The 26,830-nt window shown below is 34.9% G+C and overlaps 1 protein-coding gene across 2 annotated transcripts in view; it reads right to left on the bottom strand.

Annotated features, from left to right (window-relative positions):
* Window positions 1-387: 387 nt before the first annotated feature.
* The window catches only part of C1GALT1 (core 1 synthase, glycoprotein-N-acetylgalactosamine 3-beta-galactosyltransferase 1), a 42,321-nt gene continuing 15,878 nt past the window's right edge, over window positions 388-26,830 (bottom strand). Inside the window, exons 2-4 of one of the 2 annotated variants that reach the window (XM_043588945.1) lie at window positions 16,193-16,429; window positions 12,109-12,776; window positions 388-5,248 (exon numbers count right to left, since the gene is read on the bottom strand). In XM_043588945.1, coding sequence (XP_043444880.1) covers window positions 5,057-5,248; window positions 12,109-12,776; window positions 16,193-16,429 — 1,097 coding nt within the window. In that variant the 3' untranslated portion in view covers window positions 388-5,056. The remainder of the gene's footprint in view (window positions 5,249-12,108; window positions 12,777-16,192; window positions 16,430-26,830) is intronic. The other variant, XM_043588946.1, reaches the window with a different exon arrangement.

Genomic DNA, 26,830 nt, shown 5'->3' with positions numbered 1-26,830 from the left:
AAGTGAAATTAGTCAGAGAAAGATAAAAATCATGACTTCAGTCCTATGAGGACTTCAGGATACAAAACAGATGAACATAAGGGAAGGGAAGCAAAAATAATATAAAAACAGGGAGGGGGACAAAACATAAGAGACTCTTAAATATGCAGAACAAACAGAGGGTTGCTGGAGGGGTTGTGGGAGGGGGGATGGGCTAAATGGGTAAGGGGCATTAAGGAATCTACTCCTGAAATCATTGTTGTACTATATGCTAACTTGAATGTAAATTAAAAATAAATTATTCAAAAAAAATAAACGAATTCATATTTTTGGTAAAATAACCCCAAAACTACCCCTTAGTCTCTCCCACAACTCTTATATCAGTTAAAAATAATCAGATAAAACAGCTTTAAACATGGTAATTTATTTTATGTGGTTGTTTAAATCCATTGTTTAAAAATGTTCAAAAGGCACTTTAAAAAACATATTTAAAAATACATTTTTCTGACTTGTTAGTGGATCACTTAAAATAAGCAAGTCACCACACGTTTTTAAGCCATTCATGACACTATCACCTTACATAATTTTTAAATTCCAAAACACAAATATTCACTGTGTAATATAACACACTGCTTAGCAGTTAGATTAGTTTCCCTCTAACATATACTTTATATGGATTATTAATTTGTAGGGCCCTGCAAAGTTATTTAAAATGAATTGATAAAAACTAAAAACTACAGAGGTAAATGGAGGTGAAATAGAGCACTATTTACCTCTGAAACTAGTTTTAGAACTGGTTTTTCTAGAGACAATTTGTAAAATTTCTTACTCTAATCTGTGTTAAAATTGCTATTTCAACTCCAATGTATAAACATAAGTCATATTTTTAAATCGAGAGGTTACATTTAGCATAAAATAAACCACAGGTTGTCCCCCAGATTTCTTAAGAATGTTTCTGTCAGGCCTACAATAAATCAGAGTTTTTTGGTTTGTTTTTGAGAAAAGGGAGTAGAGGGAATGGAATCCACATAACTTTATTTAATAATTGTGTATCTAGAATGTCGAACTGTAGACTTTAAGTAGGGCAAATATCCTGAGAGCCAGTAGGCATTTTTCTTGGATTTTTTTAACTTCCAATCTCATAGGGAAATCTGAAGTTAACAGGTATAAAGTTATTAATAAGTGATACAAATTCTAATCACTAATTACAGCCAAATTAACCTTGCAAAGGCAGCATTAAGAGTAGTTAGAAAATGGAAATTAGTTATAAAGGAAATAAAGAGCAACAAATACAAAGAAGAAATTGTCAAAGACAAATAGTATAATGAGCTAAAAATTTAAAGGAAGAATAAAAGGATAGACTTGATCTAATCAATAAAGTGAAGCATTTTGTTTTTCAAGCCTCAATCTGGTAATATAAATAGTTTGATAGGTTCCCGGAAGTGAAAAATTAATCTCAAGAGACAATTATGAAAATAACCAGTTAACAAATTTAATGCTCAAATGCAATTACTGTATTTCAAAAAATACTAAAAACTGGCCATTTATTTTGAATTTTCTTACAGTAACAAAAATTCCTCTTTCTGAAATTTAAAATATTTGAAAACAAATCTGCTTTGTATCATCTATGAACTTCCCACTTGAAAATATAAGTATACTGTTGTTGGAAAACATAAAGATAGCAAAAGCCTTATGTTCTGAGACCACACTACAACCATGTATCCAAATGATCTTAATTTAAAAGATAGTAAGTCATCACTATGAAATCTGGTTTTATGTGCTCTGTCAAATACTTGGGAGAATTTTTGCTGTATTAGGTCATATAGGACAGTCAAATGGATTCTTAAAAGTGATGAAATTTTGATAGTATGAATTAGCAGAAAAAACATTCTGCATATTATAAAATAGCATTTTGCCACTTCCATTTAAAAGCTTTTACTAACAATTGGAAAAAAATTTTTACTAACAAGTGAGGACACTCACTTAGATATGCTTATTTAATGAACTAGTATGTATTTACTAGTACTTATTAAACTCTTCCTGCCCCCATTGTGAAATTACTAAACTTGGAAAATTACATATTTTCTTGTGGGCCCTGATATTGGTCGGTCTGAAGAAGCTAAAGAATTTTGTCAAAATGAATGATCCAAGGACCCTTTAAATTATCTTTAAAGTCTCTTACGTTTTATATGGTGTGATCTGGGACCACACCAATTTAAAACATGCTTTATCTAAATCTTTGAAAGATACCCTACTTCTGGGGCAATAAATCTGCAGCGCATTCCAATCATTATTTGCATCAGAATTATCGAGGTCTTGGTTCCCAAACTAGCATGAATAAAACTCATTTGGAGGGCTTTACACAGCTGCTAGCCTCCACCTCTGGAGTTTCTGATTTAGGTCTGGGGTGGGCCCAGAGGGGCTGAATTTCCAAGTTCCCAGATGATGCAAATACTGCTACCTAGGGCCAACACTTTGAGAACCAGTGACCAAGAGAATATGGCAATAATGCATATTAATGGGCCCCATGCTAGAATCAGAATTTCTGGGACTGGGGTTTGGAAATCTGCATTTTAACAAGCTCCCAGACAAGAAGAGTGTAAGACCACGATTTGAAAGCCACTCTGACAACTGGGCTGGTTAATCTATTACTGGCTGATGTATCAGATCACTCATGTTAATAAGTAAAAATTGAAATAATGTTAAATGACTAACCTCAAGGCTGATATGGCATGATGAACACACAGGCTTTGAGCATAAGTCCTAGCTCTGTTACTTGCTAGCTTAGTGACAGTGGAAAAGTTACTTTAATTTTCTGAGCCTCAGTTTTCTCATCTATAATACAGGAAGAACAATCAATTTGTGAAGATTAACACTAATATACACAGAATATCTAAGCATACTATATGGCATACAATAGGCATTAGATAAAACTAGCTATTACTTGTTACAAGAAATGTATGAAATATTTCAATATATTTGATTAAAGCAGATTTTTCATTCATTTAGAACAAATATTTACACTCTAAGGTAACAGAATAATAAAACCTTATACTTATTGCTCCATAGTCTGGGCCAGACAAGCGTTCTAAAAGTTGTACATATATTCACTCATTTAATCCTCATAAAAATCCTGTGAGGTAGGTAGTATTACTGTCCCTAATTTATGGATGAGGAAATTGAGGCACAGAGAAATGAAGTAAATTGTTTAATGTTACAAAACTAGGAAGTGATAGAGCAGGAATTTAAACCCAGGCGGTCTGACTAGACCCCAGGATTCATCACAATGTTAATGTCCCATGAGTAAATGTTAAGGTTTTTAGAAAGTAACATATATGGACTGCAAATAAATTCATATCCATACCAACGTGAAGAGTTGTTTAGACAACAGAATGAATGACTTGAAATTTTGGCAGATGATATTGCTGTGAAAACCACAAAAACAATTTAAAGTAAAAACTGGTGTGAATTTTCACTCTGTGGACAGAGTAATCCATAATAACCACTAATTGCCACTACGATGAACATCCTCTCAAAATACCATCCAAAGAGATGATTTTGACATGTTTTGGCACAATAAATATAAACTCTTTAGCTAAGCAGCAGAGTCAATGGCATGACAGCCATGTGAAATTTGCAACATTTAAGATAATCTTATAGTCTGCAAAATATTCTGTTATGATATACTTTTCTTTCCTTCCAGAAATTCCTTAGTCACTTAAGTTAGAATGAAATATTTATGAATGTATTTTTGAAGACAGTATTAAATGTGTATTCTGCTGTTAGAATTATCCATTGGCAAAAAAAATAAATTAAAAAAAAAATATCCCAAAATATTAAGTCTGCATCAAAATTCAGGCTGTTATTCATGAATTAAGTATTTGGTCTTTTAGTATCTGACATATTTCAGTTTGTTTAAGCACTCTGTTTTTCTAATGTTTTTAATTAACTCTGGTCAAAACATTACATTCAAATTATTTTGCCAGTGTAACCAATAGCCACCTCAGAGCCTAAAAATGAATGTCTAAACTCTGCTTTAAACAAGTTATGAAAGGCACAAACAAATTTTCATCTCTCAACAGGATGATAACGAAAGGAACTATAATTACGTAGCTGGAATGAGTTTTAAATAATCAATTAAAAATGTCATTTAGTAATTCCTGAGAGTGGCACTGATCTAAGAAAAGCATCCTCAAATAGCATTAAATTTACTATTTATTAGTTACCCATGATTAACAATGGGTAAATTTGGGAACAAAATATTTTAAAATGCATATTTATAGAATGCTATTAATGCTTTGAGTAAATAAATATTAATAATTAAAATTGTATTCAAGAATAAACATATTTAGAAAAGAGACAACAGGGACTCAGTAAAACATAAACTACTAATTAGAACCAAGTATATAATACAGTCAAGGCCCATATAATTTCAAAATGTGGTTTTATTAATGCACTTTAGGACAAGTGCCATTCTTACTTTACCTCGTCTGGAAGAAATACTGCCAATTATAATCACAGGAAATTTTTCATTAGACAAAAACTGCGTGTGTGTGTGTGTGTGTGTGTGTGTGTGTGTGTGTGTTGGGGGGGTTGGTTCATTTATATCATGCTGCAAATATAAACTCATGTCTTGAGTTTATAAATAACATTAAGCAACAATATTTCCTTCTAAACTTTTCTTTAAGGCAGACCTTTAGCATCGTGTGTGTTTTACTAATATGTGCAGTATAGTTTTAGAAAATTTAAACGTTCTAGTTTCTCAGTGAAAATAATACATGTGGTCGAGAACAGACAACAAAAATCTTGTTTCTAGTCCTTCTGCCTGGCCACCATTTTAAAAACACAAGTTTTTTCATATATATATATTACTGTATCAAAACACATTTTAACAGATTTCACAGCTCACTTAAAGCTTCAGTTTACAGTCATTTGTATGAAAGATTTCTAATATGGAATGTTCACTTCAAAAGAATTCCTCACTGGGACTCCAGTGTTCTGTATCAGATATGCAGAAGTTCTTCAGTGCAATGCTAGACAGTTTACCTCTTCATTTATGTTTTTCTTTCAAGAGTTCTCATTTTACTTTTGGATCTTCATTTTTGTATGCTCGACTTCTTTCTTTTAGTATATTCTCAGGTAAGGCAGGTTGATATCTATATAAATAACCATACGGACGAAGATGATAAACGAGGTATTCTAACTCATACATAGTTGTAGGATCAACATAGTGAAAAGAAACTGCAAGATCAGAACAGCAACCAGGACCCTAAAAAAGTAATGGAAACAGGCATTATTACTAAACAGTACACAGTTAATATACAATATTAACATATTCATTGAGGAAATATTAATTTTAACAGAATCCAAGCATTAAAGCTAGCAAGGTAAAGCAGACATCCAATTTATTAGACCTGTAGAAGAAACCAAGAATTGAGTTCTTAATGATTTAAAACTAAACATGAAAACTGCTAAAATATATCTAACTGAAATAATATTCTCTTAGAATCTATAGTGCTTTTGCAGAAAAGAATCTTAAGACTTCCTCAAATGAAAGAGGCAGCTCTATAAAGAACAAAGCTCTATTTCTGAGTTTTGTTTTTTCTTCATTATGTTCTCACTATGAATTTTTGCTTGGCTCAACCTCAGGAAAACATCTTTGGAGAATTTCAGTGACTACAAAGCCTTGCCCATTATGTGTCTGCAACCTAATACTTCATCTGCACATCAACCCAAACAGTACAGTATTTAAGAGGAAGTGCTGAGTCAAATCTAAGTTTGAATCCAAATTTTGTCTACTAGTGTCAAATTCTGCCTATTGGTGTATGACCTTGGGCAAGTTAATTAATCTCTCTATTAGCTTCAATTTCTTCATCTGCAAAAGATAGTTACTTAAAGGAGATAATGATTGTAAAATGCTTGGGACCAGCTTAGCTTGTAGTAAATCCTCAATAAATGTTGACATTATTGATAGAATAATCACATTTAGGTGGCCCTAGTAAGTAGATCATAAACATTTGCTCAGATATGTAACTCTGACTGATTCCTAACAGAGTTGGTATGAGAACAGGTTTAAAAAAGATAAAAACATGACAATAATAAAAAAAATACAACAAAGAAACAGGAAAAAAAAAAAAGCAAGAACATAACACAGAAAAAAACACAAAACTGACCCCAGAATTAAACAGTCATAAGGTTATTTTGGGGTTAGAACTGGTATCTACAGAATGTTTCACCCAGGTGACTCAAACAAAACTTCACACTCTATCTAATGTCTTTGCAAGGACCAAGAAGTAAGATATTCTGGCAAGTTCTCAGTGAAGATTCATACTGAACATTTAATAATTCATGTTTGAATTCACTTACTGCATGCTTACAATGCAGTAAAAATTATCAAGGAATTGTCCACTGTATTTTCTCTGGCCTTCTCTCTGAACTTTCCTTTGAAACAAACACGGGATATGTGAGGTTTCTGGACAATCACATAGACACTGGAAAATTGTTTGGTGCCTACTTCTTACACCTTGAAGGCAATGTAAGGATAGGAACAAATCTGAAAAGTAAGTAGGTAAGTGAACTTGTGATCATCAAACCATCTCTGCCCAATAGATATATGTGAACCACATAATGCAGTTTAAAATCTGGTAGCCATATTTAAAAAGTAAAAAAGTGAGGGGTGCCTGGGTGGCTCAGTCAGTTGAGCATCCAACTCTTGATTTTGGCTCAGGTCATGATCCCAGGGTTGTGGGATTGAGCCCCACGTCGGGCTCTGCGCAGAATGTGAAGCCTGCTTAAGATTCTCCCCACTCCCCTCCCCCGCACCTCTCCCTTACATGCTCTCTAAAATTAAAAGAAAAGTTTTTAATTAAAAAAAAGTAAAAAAGTAAAATTAATTTGAATATATTTTAACTAAATAAATCCATATTATTCTTTTTTCAATATGCAATCAATATTTTAAAATTATTAAATCATTCTTTTATTTGTGCTGAGTCCTTGAAATCAGGTAGGAATTTTATTATACTGACAGCACATCTCAATTTGGACTAGCCATATTTCAAATACTCAACAGTCATACCTGGCTAGTGACTACTATACTGGCCAGTGCATATTAAAGGACTAAATTAATAGCAATTAATTTTAAATTGCTGATGCTTTCTGACAGCAATTTTATGTGACCCTGAAATACTGCAATAATATTTTTGATAATATTTACTGCATTAATTATGTTTTACTCTATTGCATTATTATTTTTTTGCTAGATGGCCAGGATACTGTTATTAAGATTTATAAGCAATAAGGTGATAAAAAGAAAACAGCTATAACTATTAGAAACAAAATAGTTCTTTGCATATAATTATGGTCCCTGCCAAAATTCAAGAGAATCAAGTAAAAAATCACCAGAAATAGAAAATCCAGAACAAAGCCAGACTTTAAAGATGCTTTCAAGAAATAACAGCTTTCATATATAACATTCAAAAAGTTTTTAAGAAGAGCCCAGGTAGAGTAGTAACAAAAACATTAAAACAAAGGGAGAGGGCTCCTGGGCAGCTCAGTTGGTTAAGTGTCCAACTGTTGATACTGGCTCAGGTCATGATCTCATGGTTCATGAATTCAAGCCCTTAGTTGGGCTCTGTGCTGACAGTGCGGAGTTTGCTTGGAGTTCTCTCTCTCTCTGCCCCTCTCCCCTGCTCACTCTCTAAAGAAATAAACATTTAAAATTAAAAACATAGGGAGATACTTAAGAAGAAATAAAATCTGGAGAAAATATAAAGCTTTACTAAAGGACCGAAAATAAAATTTTAAATCCCAGGCAAAGACATCCATTGTCCCTAAATGAATAAATTAATGCATAAGGATAAAGGCACAGTATTACCAAAACAATCTGAGAGATATATAAAGCACAGGAATATACAATCTTAGATTAATAACTTCAAAATCTGTAAAGTTACAAGGTTCAAAACAATATGGTGCTTGGCCAAAGCAAATAGGACAGTGGAACAGAACTGAAATACCAGACACCAATTCTACTGTAAGTAACACTACAGTATACAACACAGGAGATATTTTAAATCAGCAATGAAAATAAGACAGTTAAAAAATGGTACTGGAAAAGGGGCACCTGGGTGGGCCAGTCAGTTAAGCATCCGACTTTGGCTCAGGTCATGATCTAGCAGTCTGTGAGTTTGAGCCCCGCATCCGGTTCTGTGCTGATAGCTCAGAGCCTAGAGCCTGGTTCAGATTCTGTGTCTCCCTCTCTCTCTCTCTGCCCCTCCCCCGCTCACACTTTCTCTCTCTTTCAAAAATAAATAAACATTAAAAAATGTTTTTTTAAAAATGGTATGGGAACAATCAGTTAACAACTTGGAAAAATCAGGAGCTCTCTACCTTAACCATGTATCAGTAAGTTTCAGATGATACACTTAATGCAAATAGAACTGAAGAAGAGAATAAATTGTTATTTGATCATTTCTGACCTACAAAAAAGGCAATTTCACACACAGGGATATATACGTGTGTGCGTGTGTGTGTGTGTGTGTCTGTTTACACATTTTTTAAATCCACTATATTAAGACTGATTACACATTCTCTGGTGAAGGCGATTTCTAGGAAACAGACTTTAGTCCGAGAAACTTACTTCTAGGGAAGTGAGAAGGTAGTGGGAGAAGGGAATTGCGTGAAGAACACGTTCTAAACAACCAACTTAAGAACGTAACTCTTTGATCAACTGTAATATCTCACACTGACTTACTAAAATAAAAATTTTCCACAATGTGTTTCTAGTGATTACTACAAAGAAAAAGTGTATGTATGAGATTTAGGATAACTTTGAAAATTGTAATTCACTTAGGGAGAAGAAAATCTGTTAAACGATGGATGAGTAATAACAGAAGTTTGATTTCACATTGTGTGTATGTAACTTCCTGGGAGAGAAGAGGCAGGACTAGGAAGTTGGGTCAATTTTGGTACTTCCAAGTCTTTTATGTAACTGAATAAATTTTTATAGAAAACATAAATTTTGCATCCATTTTAAAAACAACTACAATTTAAATAAAAGATGTATCATAGAAATATTTATTTTGTTCATATAAAGTATATTGTTAGGTACACCCTATTTGTAGGTGGGAATTGTGGGTAGCACTCTTAAAGGGAAAGAAGGATATTTTACTGGTTACAACATATAACAATTAGGACGTCCCTTTACTGTTACTGTATGTGTAACCAATATGAGACACTCTTAGTAAAATCTTATATGCATTTAGGTGTTTTTGTTATACGCATTTGTAATGTCTTTAAGTTTGGATGGGAAGGAGGACAGAATTAAGAAGGGAAGAGATCAAGTAATCTTGGAATGGTCAGATTATGCTAAGAAAAGTTTACATCAAAAAAGCACGCAAGCACTCACTAGAACAAAATAAAAATAGACTATCAAAAAGCAGACCGGGAATACATCTGTTTTATGGTCTAGGAAATTGCTGCATCTAAAATAGCAATAAAGTGCTAGCATAAGGTTTCAAACAGCCTCAATACATAGAAATGAACTTTTTAAAAAATAATTTATTTTTTTAAGTTTATTTTGAGAGAGAGAGAAAGAGAACAAGTGGGGGAGGGGCAGACAGAGAGGGGGACAGACGATCTTAAGTGGGCTCTGTACTGACAGCAGAGAATCCAATGTCGGGCTTGAACCCACAAACTGTGAGATCATGATCTAAGCCGAAGTCAGAAGCTTAACTGACTGAGCCACCCAGGCACCCCAGAATCAAACTTTAAACTGTTTGTTTATTAAAGTGGAATTTCATCCCAACAACAGAGTGTTTATTTTAACATTCCTCAGCTCTTCCCTTTGGGGCACATATCCCATTAATCATGGAGGGGAGCTCATGATGGAAATTACAAGTTTTAGAATCAGAGTGGTTTGCAGTATTGCCTAGACTATCAGGAAAGACAGATTACTTGACTTTCTGGAGTCTCAGTTTTGTCACCTATTAAATGCAGAATTACTGTAAGGAATAGCTATTGTTACTGTAAGGAAAAGCTATTGTTACTGTAAGGAATAGCTATTAACTACCAAGAACAGACTGGTGGTTGACATCGGAAGCAGTAGTGATTTGCTTCTAAGTTTTCAAAGCTGATTACCCAAAGACTGGATCAGTTGTTCTAGGTCAAGGTTTCTTAACCTCTGTGTTACTGACATTTTAGACCAGATAATTCTTTATTGTGGGGAGCTATGCATTGTGAGATGTTTAGCATCTAGTGGGTTTACAATCTTGTGGGTTTCTACCCATTAGATGCCAGTGCAGCCTCCCAACTAACAACAAAAAATGTCTCCAGACTTTGCCAAATGTCCTCTGGGAGGCAAAAAAGCCCACAGTTGAGAACCACTGTCCTAGATAATGATTTGAAAAAACTGGCTTGTGAAGCTGAGAATGCTAGCATGAGGTGTATTATTTGTATCTTAGGGCCAGAAAAAAGAGGCCAGAGAGTACTAATGACTTACCTACATGCATTATTAATCAATAACAGATATGAGCCGAAAAAATGGCTAGGTTTGTGATTCCTGGTCTCCTTCAGTCATTCACTGCTGCAATGTTCCTAACAGTGAAAACGTGGAAACAAATTTCTAAATGTTTACCAGCAGGCGAATGGATTAATTACCACATACTCATACTTTAGATTACACAGCAGCCTAAATTAATGAAGCACATACAGGTATTAATGTTGATAAATTTTAATGTTGTATGAAAAGAGCAAATGTTCAAGGATTTTTATGGAATAATTCCATTTGTTTAAAAACCTACAAAACAATACTATATATTATTTATGGATACATAAATATGTAGGAAAAAAGATACAACCATGCATGGTAATGACAAACATTAAATTCATGATAGTGGTTAACACTGAGGAAGGAGATAAGAAAACTGGACTAGGGAGGGTACACAGGCCTCAACTGTATCTATATCCTTTTTTGTTCTAAAAAAGGAAGCAAATGTGGCAAAAGATTAATATTTGGTAAAGCTAGTTAATGGGTACAAAATATTAATTCTTCTCAAATATTTAGCTATACATCTGAGATATCTAATAAAATAATGTATTTTATTTTTTTATTTTTATTTATTTTTTTTTTTCAACGTTTATTTATTTTTGGGACAGAGAGAGACAGAGCATGAACGGGGGAGGGGCAGAGAGAGAGGGAGACACAGAATCGGAAACTGGCTCCAGGCTCTGAGCCATCAGCCCAGAGCCCGACGCGGGGCTCGAACTCACGGACCGCGAGATCGTGACCTGGCTGAAGTCGGACGCTTAACCGACTGCGCCACCCAGGCGCCCCTAAAATAATGTATTTTAAATAAAATTCTCTAAGATGCCAAATGAGAGCTAAGGCTTATTAAGTGCTTACTGTGTGACAGGCATACACTGTAATTACAATTGAGTGAGACAGGTAGATCAGGTCCATTTTCCAAATGAGGCAACTCAGGCTCAGAACTTGGGAAAATTCTGTCCATCCAAAGTCATTCAACTATTAAGTGGGAGAAGATTTCAACCTAGGTCTTTCTGAACCTCAAAAGTCTTTTCATGCACCATTCCTGAAACCTTGAAGGCTCTTTATCCAGATCTTCACACAGCCTGCTCTCTAACCTCCCTCAGATTTCTTTTCAAAAGTCACCCCTTAGAGACACCTTTCATAATCACCCAAACTAGCATACCCCATGACACTCTGGGTCACTCTCTATCCCCTTACCTGGCTTTACTTTACTTCAGGGCACTTATCACTACCTAATATCATATTTTATCTTTACTAGTCTGCCTGTTTATTGTATGTCTCTGCATCCAGAATGTAAGATTCATAATACACTGTTATGTTATAAGGTTCACGAGAACTGGAACTTGACCATATTTACCGCTGTATTTTTAGTGCCTGACATATAATAGCACCAATATTTATTGAATTACTATTGCTGGCATTCATATTCTCAGCTATTTTATTATACATCGCCACTCTATATAAAAAGAGTAAAGGAGATTCTTAGTTATTGGTACCAAAGAAACACATTATTTGCTAGGTTTTTTTTTTTAAGTAAATAAAAGTCAGTCTAAGTATTTATACAGTAATAAAATTTCTAAACTTACCTCTACAGGAGGATAATAGTTGTAATTCCAGTACCAAAAGGTTCTAGGTAGATACCCCTTGATTAAGTGGTGTTCTGGTACAAAGGGATGAAAAGTTTCTTTTCCAGTGGTATCTCTGGAATCTCCCGCTTCTACATTTATAATTTCCATGCATCTCCCCAGTGCTAAGTCTTCAATGGAGGAACTATGTGTACATTTGTCTGTTTTAAATGCATCAACAAATCTTTTCAAGGCTTCTTTGCTCAGTACATATCCTGCTCCTCCACTCATGTAGCCCTGCTTTACATAGGGCTTAAATCTTCTGCCAAAGTAAATGGGTTCTTCAGGGTTGTATTTTGAAAGAAGCCATCTCAAATTATCTAGTATAACATATGTATCATCATCTGCTTTCATAAACCAATCAGCATCTTCTAAATAATGATCATGAACATACTGAAAAGCTTTAATTGTTTTCCAGTATAGTTGATCTCTGCCTTCTCTGGTTTTTAGTCCCACAGCAGGGAAGTCTTTATTTTCTTCTGAACTCATAAACAATACTTTATTACAACGCTGGGCCCATGTAGCTTTGACGTGTTTGGCCTTTTTCTCTAGATTTTGAGGCCCTGTCATAACCCAGCAAAGAATTTTAACCTTCTGATAGAGGTTTTCAGCGATGTCTGTGTTCTCATCTATTAAACAAAAAATTTTTAGAGTTATATCTACATAGGTGTAAAAATGCAAATAAATTATATTGAAGAAAACGTTTTCTTACGCAATTTCAAAGGCCCCCTTCTATTTACCTTTCTAGCATTAGTAATTTAGCTGAAAGAAAGCAAAATTCAACCTAATATGAATTGACATTCTGATTTATTGGTATCATGTCAGTCTTGTCCAGGAGATTCATTGGCGTTAATAAGAACTGCCACTATGACTTAGATTCTTACTATTTGAACTGTGGTTTATTGACCAAACAGCATTAGCAACATCTGGGAGTTAGAAATGCAGAATCTCAGGCCCCACCCCAGATCTACTGAATCTGAATCTGCATTTTAATCTCCAAGTTCTCTCAGAGATTTGTATACATATAAAGCACAGTCTTAGTCTCTGTTTTTCACTTCATTCTACAAAGAAAGCTTCTACTGGTTCACAACAGAACACTGAAGGAATTTCTCACTGCTCTGAATAAGCTTCTAAAAGACAGGAAAGACATGCTACTGAAGTAGCAGTTCATTTTGGAGTCCACAAGAGTTCACTGTTAGGAATTTATACAAGTACCCTGACGTGACCTTAAAAAAGGCTTTCATGGCCATCTCAGTTTGAAGAAACAGGGTTAATAGAGAGTTGAGATTACTTCTCATAGTACCATATTTCATTCCAAAATGCAAATCCATCAGTCAGAAACAGAATAGAGTATCAGTAGTATTTCCAAGACTATCTAGAGCAATGTTTTTCAAAGTACTCCTTTGTAAAGAGATAGGGAGCTTATGCCAGAATATAAAGCAACACATTACTTCTTTCATCAAGGAAGTCCTGCTATACCCCACAAAAAGTCCACCTAACTAAAAAGCGAGCTTAACTGAGTTACATCCTGATACAAACTCCTTATCTGGATGCAGACTGGTAACAGATAATTCACACTGTCAGGCCAGGACCACATTCTGAGTATTAATGGTTTAAAGTGAGACTCTAATTTTAAGATTCTATACCAGTGCTTGGTGAAGGATCAATTTTTATTTCAATAGTTAAAGACCTATACTTTTGTAAACATGCTAAAAAATGAATTAGTAGAAAAAAAAAACTAAAAAAGATATTGCAAAGGGTAAGTACTAATTCTTATAGTTTAGACAAAAATTACTCTGTTAAATTACCATGAAAGCTTCCAACTATTTAATCCCAATTTCAATACTTATGTGGTTGTGGACCAGCATCGACCTGCAAAACCATAGTTTTTTGTGGTAATAATACAGGCAGAATCCTGAGGAAGCATGTCCTTAAAGGTAAGGCCAACCAGTGAGTTACAAAAGCTCAGTCCTGTGAAAAATTAACAACTGGAGGCATAAATTTCTACTTAACTAATTGAGAGGGAATACAACATTGGGCAAGATCGGGCATGCATTAAAAATATTCTCTTGTCCCTCTGAATATCGATAATTCACAATTCAAAAACAAACAAAATCACCCTATTTTCAGACAGCATTCATATTTCATTGGGACTTGAGGGTCCCAAACTCCTGGCTATAGATAAACAAAATACTGGATGAACAGGGAAACTGGTAGATGCAGGACTTTCTAATGTTTCACTTTGAGCAAGACAACCTTCTCCTCACTGCTGGGATTTGGTAGAAATATTCTTTCTCATTTTTTAGTTATTCATTTATTAATTACTTTGTTGTAGGCATGCGCTCGCACAGGAGATGAAAAGATGAGTAAGACATACGGCCTACTACAGAAAATTCACAATCTTGCAGGAGACCTTGGCATGCAAGCCAGTATGTGACACACACTAACAGCGATGCTATAGTAGAGCTCTGTACAAACAGAGCTCTGTTCAATGTGCTGAGGAATAAGACAGCTGTGGCTGATAAATCCTATAGAATAGTGGAATGGGAACTTGGCCAGAACAGAGAAGAAGGGGAGATAAAGCAAAATCAGGAAACAGATGATGCAGAAAATAGGTCTTTAAATGAGTAGAAGCTCACCATAAGAAAAGACAAGAGGTAGAGTGAAGTTTGGTTGATGTAGGTACCTGGGTACAACTGAAGGTCTGTACAAGGGGAAATGAATGGAGAGAAGAAATCTGAAAAATGGTAAAGAAGTAGAATGTTAGAACTTACGGAAAATGGGATTGATTGGTAAGTGAAAGAAGACATCTATCATGACTTCATAGTTTCTAGCTTAGACAGATGTGGACCATCGAGCAGGACAAGTAGGTACCTAATATATGTGCCTGCAGTGACCTGATACAGCCTACTAGTAGAAAAAGCATGGCTCCAACTGATCCTTCGACAATCTGGAGCAATGCTCATTGCTCTATGATGGTGATTAACTGCTCTATGATAAGAACACAGAGCACCTACTCAGAGCTGAATCAGAGTTGTATAAACATTTACACAATATGACATAATTTGTAGAGTATACATGTGCTTGCTAGTTCATAATAACTCAACCAGGATGTGGTATTTCATCCCTCAGCTTCTGCCTGAGAGGTAGGAAAGAAATATCTTATTGCCAAAAAGATACAAGAAACAATTCTTAACTGGGGGACCCTCTGCATCCCAGGATTCCAATTGTTTTCAAGCTGCTGTATTCTTTTTGTCAAATAAATCACACTTGCAGAGATCTTTGAATTATGTTAATGTCTTTTCAGTGTTAGGAACTGGGCTAAGACAAAGACAGTAAAGAATAGATGGGAACTAAAATTATAGGAATTGATGATATCACACAAGAAAAGAAACAGCCAAAGGACAGAAACATGGGGAAAACCAACACTTAAAGGGGCACCAGAGGACACAATTGAAAACATCCTGTTAGAAACAGGTGACCAGGAGAAAATGAAGTCATTATAACACATCCTTAGTTCTTTCCTCCTCTTAAGTTTTTATGCCTCTTAAAAGGTGAAAAGATTAGTTATTTTAGCTACTGATAAAAATATAAATTGAAAAATATATATAAATTGAGATTTATATATACCTCTTTAATTTCTGTAAGACAAGACTAAGTAAAAACTAAGACTAAAATCAGATAATGGCAAAAACGAAAGACACAGATAGAAACCATGATAATAAAATTAGGCTAAATGAATATTTTCAAAAACAAATCTAATCTGAAAGTTCTGCCTTTCCCCAAATTACAGTTTCTGAACTATCTCTACTTAAAAATGAATTCAAAATTAATACCGTACTCCCTAAATAAATCTGGGTTTTAGCAACTTCCTTCTGCTGAGGCAAACCAAGAATTGTCATTAAATATCAGGAATTAAGCTCACTTTTATCAAAAGATATTGTGTGTAACAAAATTCAAATAAATTGCCTTTTCCAAGTCTCACAACACTTACACAGACTGAAAACTACTGTTTGTGTTTACTCCTTAATAAAGCAAACCATACCTTTATGTTGGCTAGAATCTGCATTGAAGTTCATCTGTCCTTCTAGATGATTCTGTCCATTATCATCTGAATGCCTAGCATGAGGATCATTATGAAGAATATTAGGCTGGGTATCACCCTGTTCTCCCAGTAAAATACTAAATAACTGAGAACATAAAACAAATCCAATTGCAGATCCACAAAGGAAGGTTAAAAAATTCAGCCAAGATTTAGAGGCCATTTCCCGAAAGTTTATTTCTGTAAGAAAAAAATTAGCAAGATGTTATAAATTATAAAGCATACATACTATAAGGAAAAAACTTGATTAACTTTTAGCCATATGGGAAAGTTAATTCCTTCCATATAGGAGAACATTTCTAAGAATATTTAACTTTTATCTCTTTATTTGCTGCTAAAACACACATTATGGACAATTCAATAAAATAGATGAGTAGTAGCTTAGAGAATCATTGTTAGAGTGGAACATGGGTAAATAGGTCAGTATTTGCACATAGAATTTCCTGTTCCTCCCAACTAGAATCCTTTGTGAACCCAAGCCTGCTTGCCACACTCTTCTTTTTTGCTGTCGAAATAGTTAAATTTATCTTTTTTTTCTCTTTTGGTAGTTCATATCATGTGGTATACATTATAGATATTATATAAAAAATATATATAATATGACACAACATAATATCTCACAAATATTACTATCATTGAAACAAATGGTAAAACTTGTATAAAAATTGTGGGGAGGACACAGAGATTGTGTTCTAAAATCCTATTGTTGTCCAGAAGTAGTAGAAGTATTAATGTTAGATTTTAAAAGACTACAGATGTATAAAGTAATTACTAGTATAATCATTAAAAAAAAGAATACATAACTAAAACAGAAAAAATGAAATATAAAATAATAATCAAATATAAGGAAAAAAGAGAAGTGGATAAAGAACAGATGAAATAAAAAGAAAAAAATAGTATTATGACTGATTTTAATGTAAATATATCACCAATGACATTAATGTAAAAAGACTGAAAACTCTAATTAAAAGATAAAGATAGCCAGCCAGACTAGAGAAAGAAAATAAACCCATCTATATGCTGCTTATAAGAGACACACATTAAATATATTCAGAAAGAGCAAAAGGATGGAAAAAGATGTATCATTCAAACACTTACAAAAAGAAAGTATGCTAATATCAAAATAAAAGTAGTAGCTACATAGTTATCTTTGAGATATTCACCAAGCTGTACATTTTTGATTTACACATTTTTCTATATTGGGGCGCCTGGGTGGCTCAGTTGGTTAGGTGTCCGACTTCGGCTCTGGTCATGATCTAGCAGTTTGTGAGTTCGAGCCCCACATCGGGCTCTGTGCTGCCAGCTCAGGGCCTGGAGCCTGCTTGGGATTCTGTGTCTCCCTCTCTCTCTGCCCCTCCCCTACTCATGCTCTGTCTCTGTCTCAAAAATAAATAAAAAACATAAAAAAAAATTTACACATTTTTCTATATTAACATTTACTTTAGTAAAAAACTTATATAAAAAATAGCTCAAATAAGCTTTTACTTTATTCCTTTTAATACATACTTAATATACATATATTCAACACAAAAGTATTCATACTCAAATCTATAAGTAAAATTGTCAAGCCATGGAGCTATACCATGCTTATCTTATGTCTCGTATTACAGGTCCTCTCTAGAATAATAATTCAAATTTGAGAAGGATGATTCCAAGGGGAAAGCAGAAGATAAAGGAAAAGCAGTGTGAGCAAAGTTGTTCACTAATCCTTGAGATGTAAATTGCCCATATGAAACTGGCAGGCACTTGTTTGTTTATTTTATTGTATTTATTTTTTAATTTTATTTTAATTTACATCCACATTAGTGAGCATATAGTGCAACAATGATTTCAAGAGTAGATTCCTTAATGCCCTTTACCCATTTAGCCCATCCCCCTCCCACAACCCCTCCAGCAACCCTCTGTTCTCCATATTTAAGTGTCTCTTATGTTTTGTCTCTCTCCCTGTTTTATATTATTTGTGCTTCCCTTCCCTTATGTTCATCTGGCAGGCACTTGTTTACTTACTTCCTTTGTTCTACCTTAACTGCATTCTTAAATTCAGAAAGGTAGGCCTTCCTGGATGAAGAGTATATATGTCCCACTCAACTTCCCTACCCAATTTCCCAGAGGAAAAGCAGAAATAAGTTTATCCAATCTTGTTGCTATTTTTCCTGAGAGGGAGTCTCAAATTCTTTCTTGCTATTGTCCTCTTTTCCCCATTTAGATTGGTCTTTAGTGAAATCCTTACATCCAAAAGGTGTAATCCACAATCCCAGGGAAAATATCCCTCTTGGTTTAAATGATTCTTTTGAAATTCTAAAAACCTCAAGATTATTTGCAAATGATATATCCGATAAAGGGTTACTATCTGAAATACAGAAAGAACTTATAACTCAACACCAAAACATCCCGAGTAATCTGATTAAAAACAGGCAGAGGACCTGAACAGATATTTTTCCAAAGAAGACATACAAATAGCCAATAGACACATGAAAAGATGCTAAATATCACCAATCATCAGGGAAATGCAAATCAAAACTACAATGAAATATCACCTCACACCTGTCAGAATGGCCAGAAACACAAGTTTTGGCAAAGATGTGAAGAAAAAGGAAGTCTTGTACACTGTTGATACAGCCACTGTGGAAAACAGTATGGAGATTCCTCAAGGAATTTAAAAATAGAATTACCATATGATTCAGTAATTTCAGTACTGGATATTTATCCAAAGAAAATTAAAAAAACACTAATACAAAAAGATATATGCACCCCTATGCTTACTGCAGCATTATTTATAATACCCAAGATATAAAAACAATCCAAGCGTCCATCCATAGATGAATGGATAAAGAAGATGGGTGATACACACACACACACACACACACACACACACACACACACACACACAAAAACACTGGAATATTCCTCAGCCATAGAAAAGAATGAGATCTTTCCATTTGCAATAACATGGGTGGATCTAGAGGGTATAACGCTAAATGAAGTCAGGAAAGACAAATACCATATCATTTCACGCATATGTATAATTTAAGAAACAAAACAAGCAGAGAGAAAAAGAGATAAAAACCAGAGTCTTAAATACACAAAACTGGTGGTTGGCAGAGGCGAGGTGGGTAGGGGATGGGTAAATTGATAAAGGGATTAAGAGTGCATTTACTGTGATGAGCACTAATGTACAGAACTGCTGAGTCATTATACAAGGGGGGGAAAAAGCCAAAAAGAACTACTCAAGAATCTCGAAATCTCCCTTTAGTAAGAGCATACATTATCAAGACTTTACCAACAAAAGTAATTTGAAAGTACCATGAACTACAAACACGAAGCCAAGAGAAGTGAATGAAAGGTATCCTAACTCTAGATTTTTTATGGTAAATATAAAAAGATTGTCAGAGTAAGACTGAAGCAATAAACCTGAAGGAAAGCTATTAAGGTAACATTAGCAGACACTGAATCATTTAGGAGCCACACTGTAAGCAATTTACACCACATCTTCTAATTCTCTGACACTTTGCCTTCTAGCACACTGGTTTTGATTTTGTTTTTGTACTGGTTGTGACTTTCCTCACTATATACTAGATATAATCACTTCACAGTCTCAGAAGGACACAGTCCAATTGAATTTTGCACTGCTGTAGTCTTACTACTCCTGGTATTAGAGGAGAAAGCAACAGTCACAGTGGTGTTCAGTACCACTTTAGACAGAAAGCACTGTGACTGAGAAGGGGAAAGGACTGCAGGACCAGAGAAAATCCATTTCTTCCATCATCAGAGCAGATATATGAAGTTAATTAAGTGCTCATCTAGCTCCAGTAACTATGAATACTAACCTGCTACCCCACCATTTTCCACATGACACTGGGCTTCAGAACAACTCTACTGTTGCAGCAGGGATGGTTTACTGTTTGTAGAAAACTAGTGACATATTTATGGATAGGGTTTTCTCAGCTGAGGTGGCACTTTTTAGCAACATACCTGTTCTGGGGTGAGTAGAGGGAAAACTGACTTCTGGATGTTAAAAAATTTGTTTTTAATTAAAAAATATTTTGTGATGCCGTTGGATGGCTGCCATCCTCTCCCCCATCTTCCTCCAGCGCATTATCAGCCAAAACGTGTTGGCTCACCCCTGTTGTTCTTATCCCATCCCCTTCCAATTTCAAAGACTCCTGCCTTATGACTAAATTTCCGTTTACACCCATTTTATTTTCCTGTTCCTGCGATAAAATAGCCACCTCATATAGGTACAATGTACCCCAAGCCCTACTCCGATTTTTGGCAAAAATCTGCACCCTCAACTCTTCAGATTCTTTTCTTTTTTGTTTTTTTTCATTTCATTTTTTAAATTTAATTAATTTCTAAATTTACATCCAAGTTAGTTAGCATATAGTGCAACAATGACCTCAGCAGTAGATTCCTTAACGCTCCTTATTTAGCCCATTCCCCCTCCCTCTTTAGATTCTTAACAAAGAGTATGGAAGGAGACCAGATTGGAAGACACTACACAACTAAGTTGCACATTATAGGAGCCTATAATATGTTAATTAAAATTAAGTGCAGGGAAGTTCTCAATGTCAACTGCTTTCTAAACCTGACACATCATCAAAATCACTTGAGGAACATTTTAAAAATACAGATTATCAGGCTCAACAATGGAGATTTCAGATGCAAAAGAAGTGCTGGGACAAGTAAAACTTATATTTTTACTGTATTTTTTAAGGGACAGCTTTGTGTTATTCATTGTAAAAAATAAGTCAAGCAATATAGAACATAAGTATAGAACTACATTGAAAAAGAAAGAAATCACCTCAAATCCCATCACTCAGAAACAGCTATCATTAATATCTGGTAATATCACTACAGATAGGTATAACATCTTTATAAATAACAGAGAATGAAGAGGAGAGAACTACAGCTAACAGTTGAGCCCTGTACCGAGAGATTTACACAAGTTAACTGTAAACCATAAACAAGGGACTGTCATTCCCATTTTACAGATAAACTCAGAAAGAAGGTTAGTAATCTTCACATTCACACTAACAATGTCTATCAAGAATTCAGATTCTTGGGGCACCTGGGTGGCTCAGTTGGATAAGTGTCCGACTCTTGATTTTGGCTCAAGTCATGATCCCAGGCTTGTGAGATCAAGTCCTGTGTCAGACACTGTACTGAGCATAGAGCCTGCCTGGGATTCTCTCTCTCTCCTCTCTGGCTTGCACTGTTTCTCTTCAAACAAACAAACATTAAAAAAAAAATAATAATTCAGATTCTTAACCATTTTACCATAGGTTTACAGAACTAGAACTGTGAATCACGCTATTTTAAAAATTTAACCTATGAAGTTAGATTTACTTGAATTTACTGGGGGAAAAAAAGGGAAATTAAATGACTCTAAATGAACTTTGAAAGAGCTAAAACTTATGACTCTTCTAAAGATAAGAAAAAGACTATGAAAAATATAAAGCAATTGGAGGCCCTTTTTGAAAACTACATATTTCAATTTTAGATAGTACCTAGTAATTTCTTGCTGTGAGAAATGTGGAAATCAGCCTATATATACTCCCCCAAACACTCAATTTTTGTGAACTATTTTTATTCTGTAAAATTTTGCATAGTTTACATTCTATAAATTATACAGTAATTCCCATGACTGCTTAATCTTGGGTATGTATTAAATTGGATTCCATGCTCATTAATAGTCCTTTTATTACAGCTCCTTTATATGTGAGTTCTTCATTAATGTCATGTTTTTTGGCTGGGTTTCAGCAAGTAATTTTGGTAATAGTGCTCATTGGTGCTATATTCTAAATTCTTCCAGGCTTAAGACTGTCTACTACTGCCTTTATATATGAAGCACAACTTGATCAAGTACAAACTTTGTAAATATTGTTCATAGTCTCCTCACACCGAGGCCAGAAAAGTCTGAGGGCAGAGAAGCACAACTTGATCAAGTACAAACTTTGTAAATATTGTTCATGGTCTCCTCACACCGACGCCAGAAAAGTCTGAGGGCAGAGTAATCTTTAATCCTTGTAGATAAATGCTCCTCTTCTCCTATGCTTGGTTTGTAATCATTCCACCAGTTACTAATATCCTCTCAGTAAGACTTTAATACCCTTTATATGAGATCACTTCTTCCTCTAATTTTCAGGATTTTAAAAACTCAAGGGAATTCACAATAAAGTCCCTAAAATGCAAGGCTTTCGGTGTTTTTTTTTTTTTATTTTTTAAATTTTTTCTTTTAAAGGTTTATTTATTTTTGACAGAGAGAGCGCGCGCGCGAGCATGAGCGGGGGAGGGGCAGAGAGAGAGAGGGAGACAGAATCCGAAGCAGCCCCTAGCCTCCGAGCTGTCAGCACAGAGCCCGATGAGGGGCTTGAACTCACAGACCATGAGATCATGACCTGAGCCAAAGTCGGATGCTCAACCGACTAAGCCACCAAGGCGCCCCTTGTTTTTATTTTTATTCTTTATTTTTATTTTTTTTATTTTTTTTAATTTTTTTTTCAACATTTATTTATTTTTGGGACAGAGAGAGACAGAGCATGAACGGGGGAGGGGCAGAGAGAGAGGGAGACACAGAATCGGAAACAGGCTCCAGGCTCTGAGCCATCAGCCCAGAGCCCGAGGCGGGGCTCGAACTCACGGACCGCGAGATCGTGACCTGGCTGAAGTCGGACGCTTAACCGACTGCGCCACCCAGGCGCCCCTCTTTATTTTTATTTTAGAGAGAGGGAAAGACACGAATGGGGAAGGGGCAGAGAGAGAGAGGGAGAGAGAAAGTCCCAAGCAGGTTCTGTGCTGCCAGTGCTAAGCCTGATGTGGTGCTCAATCCCACAAACCAGATCATGACCAGAGCCAAAACCAAGAGTAGGGCGTTTAAATGAATGAACCACCCAAGCGCCCCTGTGTTTTTGTTGTTTTTAAATTTTGGTACTTTATGCTATATTCTGCCAAGGTTATCATTCTATTATTTATAATTTTTTCTAGTTTATAGTATTCATTTGCTATATTTACATATTCAACATGTAGTTGTCTCTTCAAACCACATTAAAATGATTTTTGATATTTTCCCTAAAAGATTTCCCTTAAAAAATTGAGATGAATCTTATATAATGACAACACTGTATAAATGCTTACAAATATACTATATGAGGCAAATATGTTTAAAACTTTTATATATTTTCTCTGATCCTCACAACAACTGGAAAACTTGATAGTAGTATCTCCATATTACAAATGAGGAAAATGAGTTTCAGAAAAATTAATGAAATTGACCCAAACCACACAGCCTACATGGTAAGTTAGGATTCTAACTCGCATTTCACTTAAAGTTAATAGTTTTTTTCCCACTTATACCACACTTGCGTGTATAGTCACCCATCAACTTTCCATAGTCTTCCCCCTTTCTTTCTAAAATTATCTTTAAATGGAAGATAAGAAGATTGTTACCAGCAGATTCTAGAAGAAACCATTTTTGCTCTATTCATAAATCTTGAGATGTAAAAAAGATACAAAAAAATGAAAAGTCCATAGGCTCCAAGAAAGACTGAAAATATTAAGAGAGTAGTTGAGAGATCGGAACTGGTTTCAGACTAAATTTTCATGCTTCTGCTCTCCTACAGTAATCTTGCTAATATTTCAAATATTTCTTTATATGAATTCTTAAACAAAAAGGCTTATTGCTGAGACTTAACCCCTTTCTTGCTTCCAATACATTTTTCACTAAAAAAAATTAAAGCTTCTGTTACAGAGAATAAAATTTTACTTGCATATTCTCTTACAGTTTTCTTGTAACATTTTGAGAACATTTCTACTAATTTTGTTTCTTTACAATTCCAGATTGTTAAGTTGAGCGGTCAATCTGAATTACTATATGCAACTCTTGACGTTCAAAAATCATTTACAATTATATGGCAATGTGCTAAATACTGGGAAAAGCTAAAACAAAGTATCTTTCTCTGCCTTCATGGAATTTACAGTATTGTTAATTATACAGGGACACAAAAGCAGCAATGAAAGTTTAAAAACAGAGGGACACAGTTAAAGCAGTGCTAAGGAAAACTTATAGCAAGCACTAAATGCTTACATTAGAAAAGAGAAAAAGTTTCAAATCATTTAACGCCAGGTCCCACTTCAAGAATCACAAACAAAATAATCCTAAAGCAGGCAAAATGAGTGAAATAATAACAGAAATCAATAAAATTTAAAATAGATAAAACTAATAAAGCAAAAAGCCATTATCAAATGCCTAACAAAATTATCAACACCTAAAAAAATTAACAATAATTCTTTGGACTCATCCAACTCAAGTATGTAATCAAATTTCCACAACTGTCTTCTATAATCAAATTGCCTCAATTAGTTCACAAATGTCTTTTTTACACTTGGTTTGGTCCAATCAGGATTTAAACTATATCCACATTCACAGATAAAATTAAAACACACACACACACACACAAACACACACACATGCACACGAGAACATTTTATATAATAAATAGCTATTAAACATGAAAACTTAAATGAAACACATTTCTCTAAGAATGTAAATTATCAAAACTGACTCAAGGTATAAAAACTAAATGGACAAATAACCACAAAGGAAATAAAGAGCCAGACTTCAAAGAGGTCCAGGCTTTTCTTGGATAAAATACTTAAATCTTTCAAAAAACATAATTTTTATACAGGCATACCTCATTTTACTGCACTTTGCTTTATTGTGCCTTGCAGATACATTTTTTTACAAATTAAAGACCTGTAGTAACTTTGTCCAGCACGTCTATTGGTGTTATTTTTCCAACAGCATGTCACTTCATGCCTCTGCATCATAATTTGGCAGTTGTCACAATATTTCAAACTTTTTCATTATTATATTTGTTATAGTGATTTCTGATCAGTGATCTTTGATGTTACTGTTCTAATTGTTTTGGGGTGCCATGAACTGTACCCATATAAGACGGTGAACTTAATTGATAAATGTGTGTGTTCTGACTGCTCCACTAACTGGTCATTCCTCTTTCTCTCCCCCTAAGACCTCTCTATTCCCTAAAACACAACAATATTGAAATTAGGCCAAGTAGTAAGCCTAAAATGGTCTCTTCATGTTCAAGTGAAAGGAAGAGTCACATATCTCTCACTTTAAAAGTTAGAAATGATCAAGCTTAGTGAGGAAGGTGTGTTGAAAGCCAAGATAGGCCCAAAGTTAGGCTTCTTGTGCCAAAAAGCTAGGTTGTGAATGCAAAGGAAAAATTCTCACAGAAAAAAGTGTTACTCTAGTGAACTCATGAGTGATTAGCAAGCTAAATAGCTGGCTTAGTTATTGCTGATATGGAGAATGCTTCAGTGGTCTAGATAGAATATCAAACTAGCCACAACATTCCCTTAAGCCAAAGCCTAACCTAGAGCAAGGCCCTAACTCCATTCAATTTTATGAAGGCTGAGAGAAATGAGGAACTGCACAAGAAAAGTTTGAAGGTGGCAGAGGTTGGTTCATGAGGTTAAAGGGAAAGAAGCCATCTCTGTAAGATAACAGTATAAAGTGAAGCAGCAAGTGCTGATGTAGAAGCTGAGTTATCCAGGGAAATCCATTTAAGATAATTAATGAAAATAGCTCCACCAAACAACAGATTTTCAATGAAGACAAAATGGTCTTCTGTTGGAAGAAGATGCCATCCAGGACTTTGAGAACCAGACTGGACTCAGCTTCAAAGCATCACAGGACAGGATGACTCTCTCGTTAGCGGCTAATGCAGCTGGTAGCTTTAAGTTGAAGCCAACGCTCATTTAACATTCTGAAAATGCTTGAGCCCCTTAAGAATTATGCTCCATCTATTCTGCCTGTGCTCTAGAAATAGAACAAAGCCTGGGTAACATCGTATCGGTTTACAACATTGTTTATTTAAATTTTGAGCCTGGGGTGCCTGCATGGCTCAGTCCGTTAAACGTCCGACTCCAGCTCAGGTCATGATCTTGTGTTCTGTGAGTTTGAGCCCGTGTTGGGCTCTGTGCTGATGGCTCAGAGCATGGAGCCTACTTCCGATTCTGTGTCTCCCTCTCACTCTGCACCTCCCCTACCTGCACTCTCTCTCTCTCAAAAATAAACATTAAAAAAATAATTAAAAAATACATTTTGAGCCTACTGTTAAGACCAACTGCTCAAAAAAACAAAAGATTTCCTTTCAAAATATTATTGCTCATTGACAACATACTTGGTTACTCTGAGCTCTAGTACAGATGGACAAGATTAAAGTTGTTTTCATGTCTCCTAATACAACATCTATTCTGCGGCCTATAGATCAAAGAGTAATTTTCGACTTTCCAGTCTTATTATTTAAGAAATACATTTTCTAAGGCTATAGCTGCCATACATAGTGATTCCTCTGATAGAGCTGGGTATAATAAATGAAAAACCTTCTGAAAAGGAGTCAATATTTTATAGGGCATTAAGAACATTCATGGTTCATGGGAAGAAGTCAAAATATCAACATGTATGGGAGTTTGGAAGAAGCTGTTTCCAGCCCTAGGGAATGAATTTGAAGGGTTCAAGATTTCAAAGGAGGGGTGTCTGGGTGGTTCAATCGGTTA

The sequence above is a fragment of the Prionailurus bengalensis genome, chromosome A2 (assembly GCF_016509475.1).
Source record: "Prionailurus bengalensis isolate Pbe53 chromosome A2, Fcat_Pben_1.1_paternal_pri, whole genome shotgun sequence".
In the NCBI taxonomy this organism is placed as follows: Eukaryota; Metazoa; Chordata; class Mammalia; order Carnivora; family Felidae; genus Prionailurus; species Prionailurus bengalensis.
The sequence above is the reverse complement of the archived record's forward strand: the minus strand, read 5'-3'. Positions and strand labels throughout refer to the sequence as shown.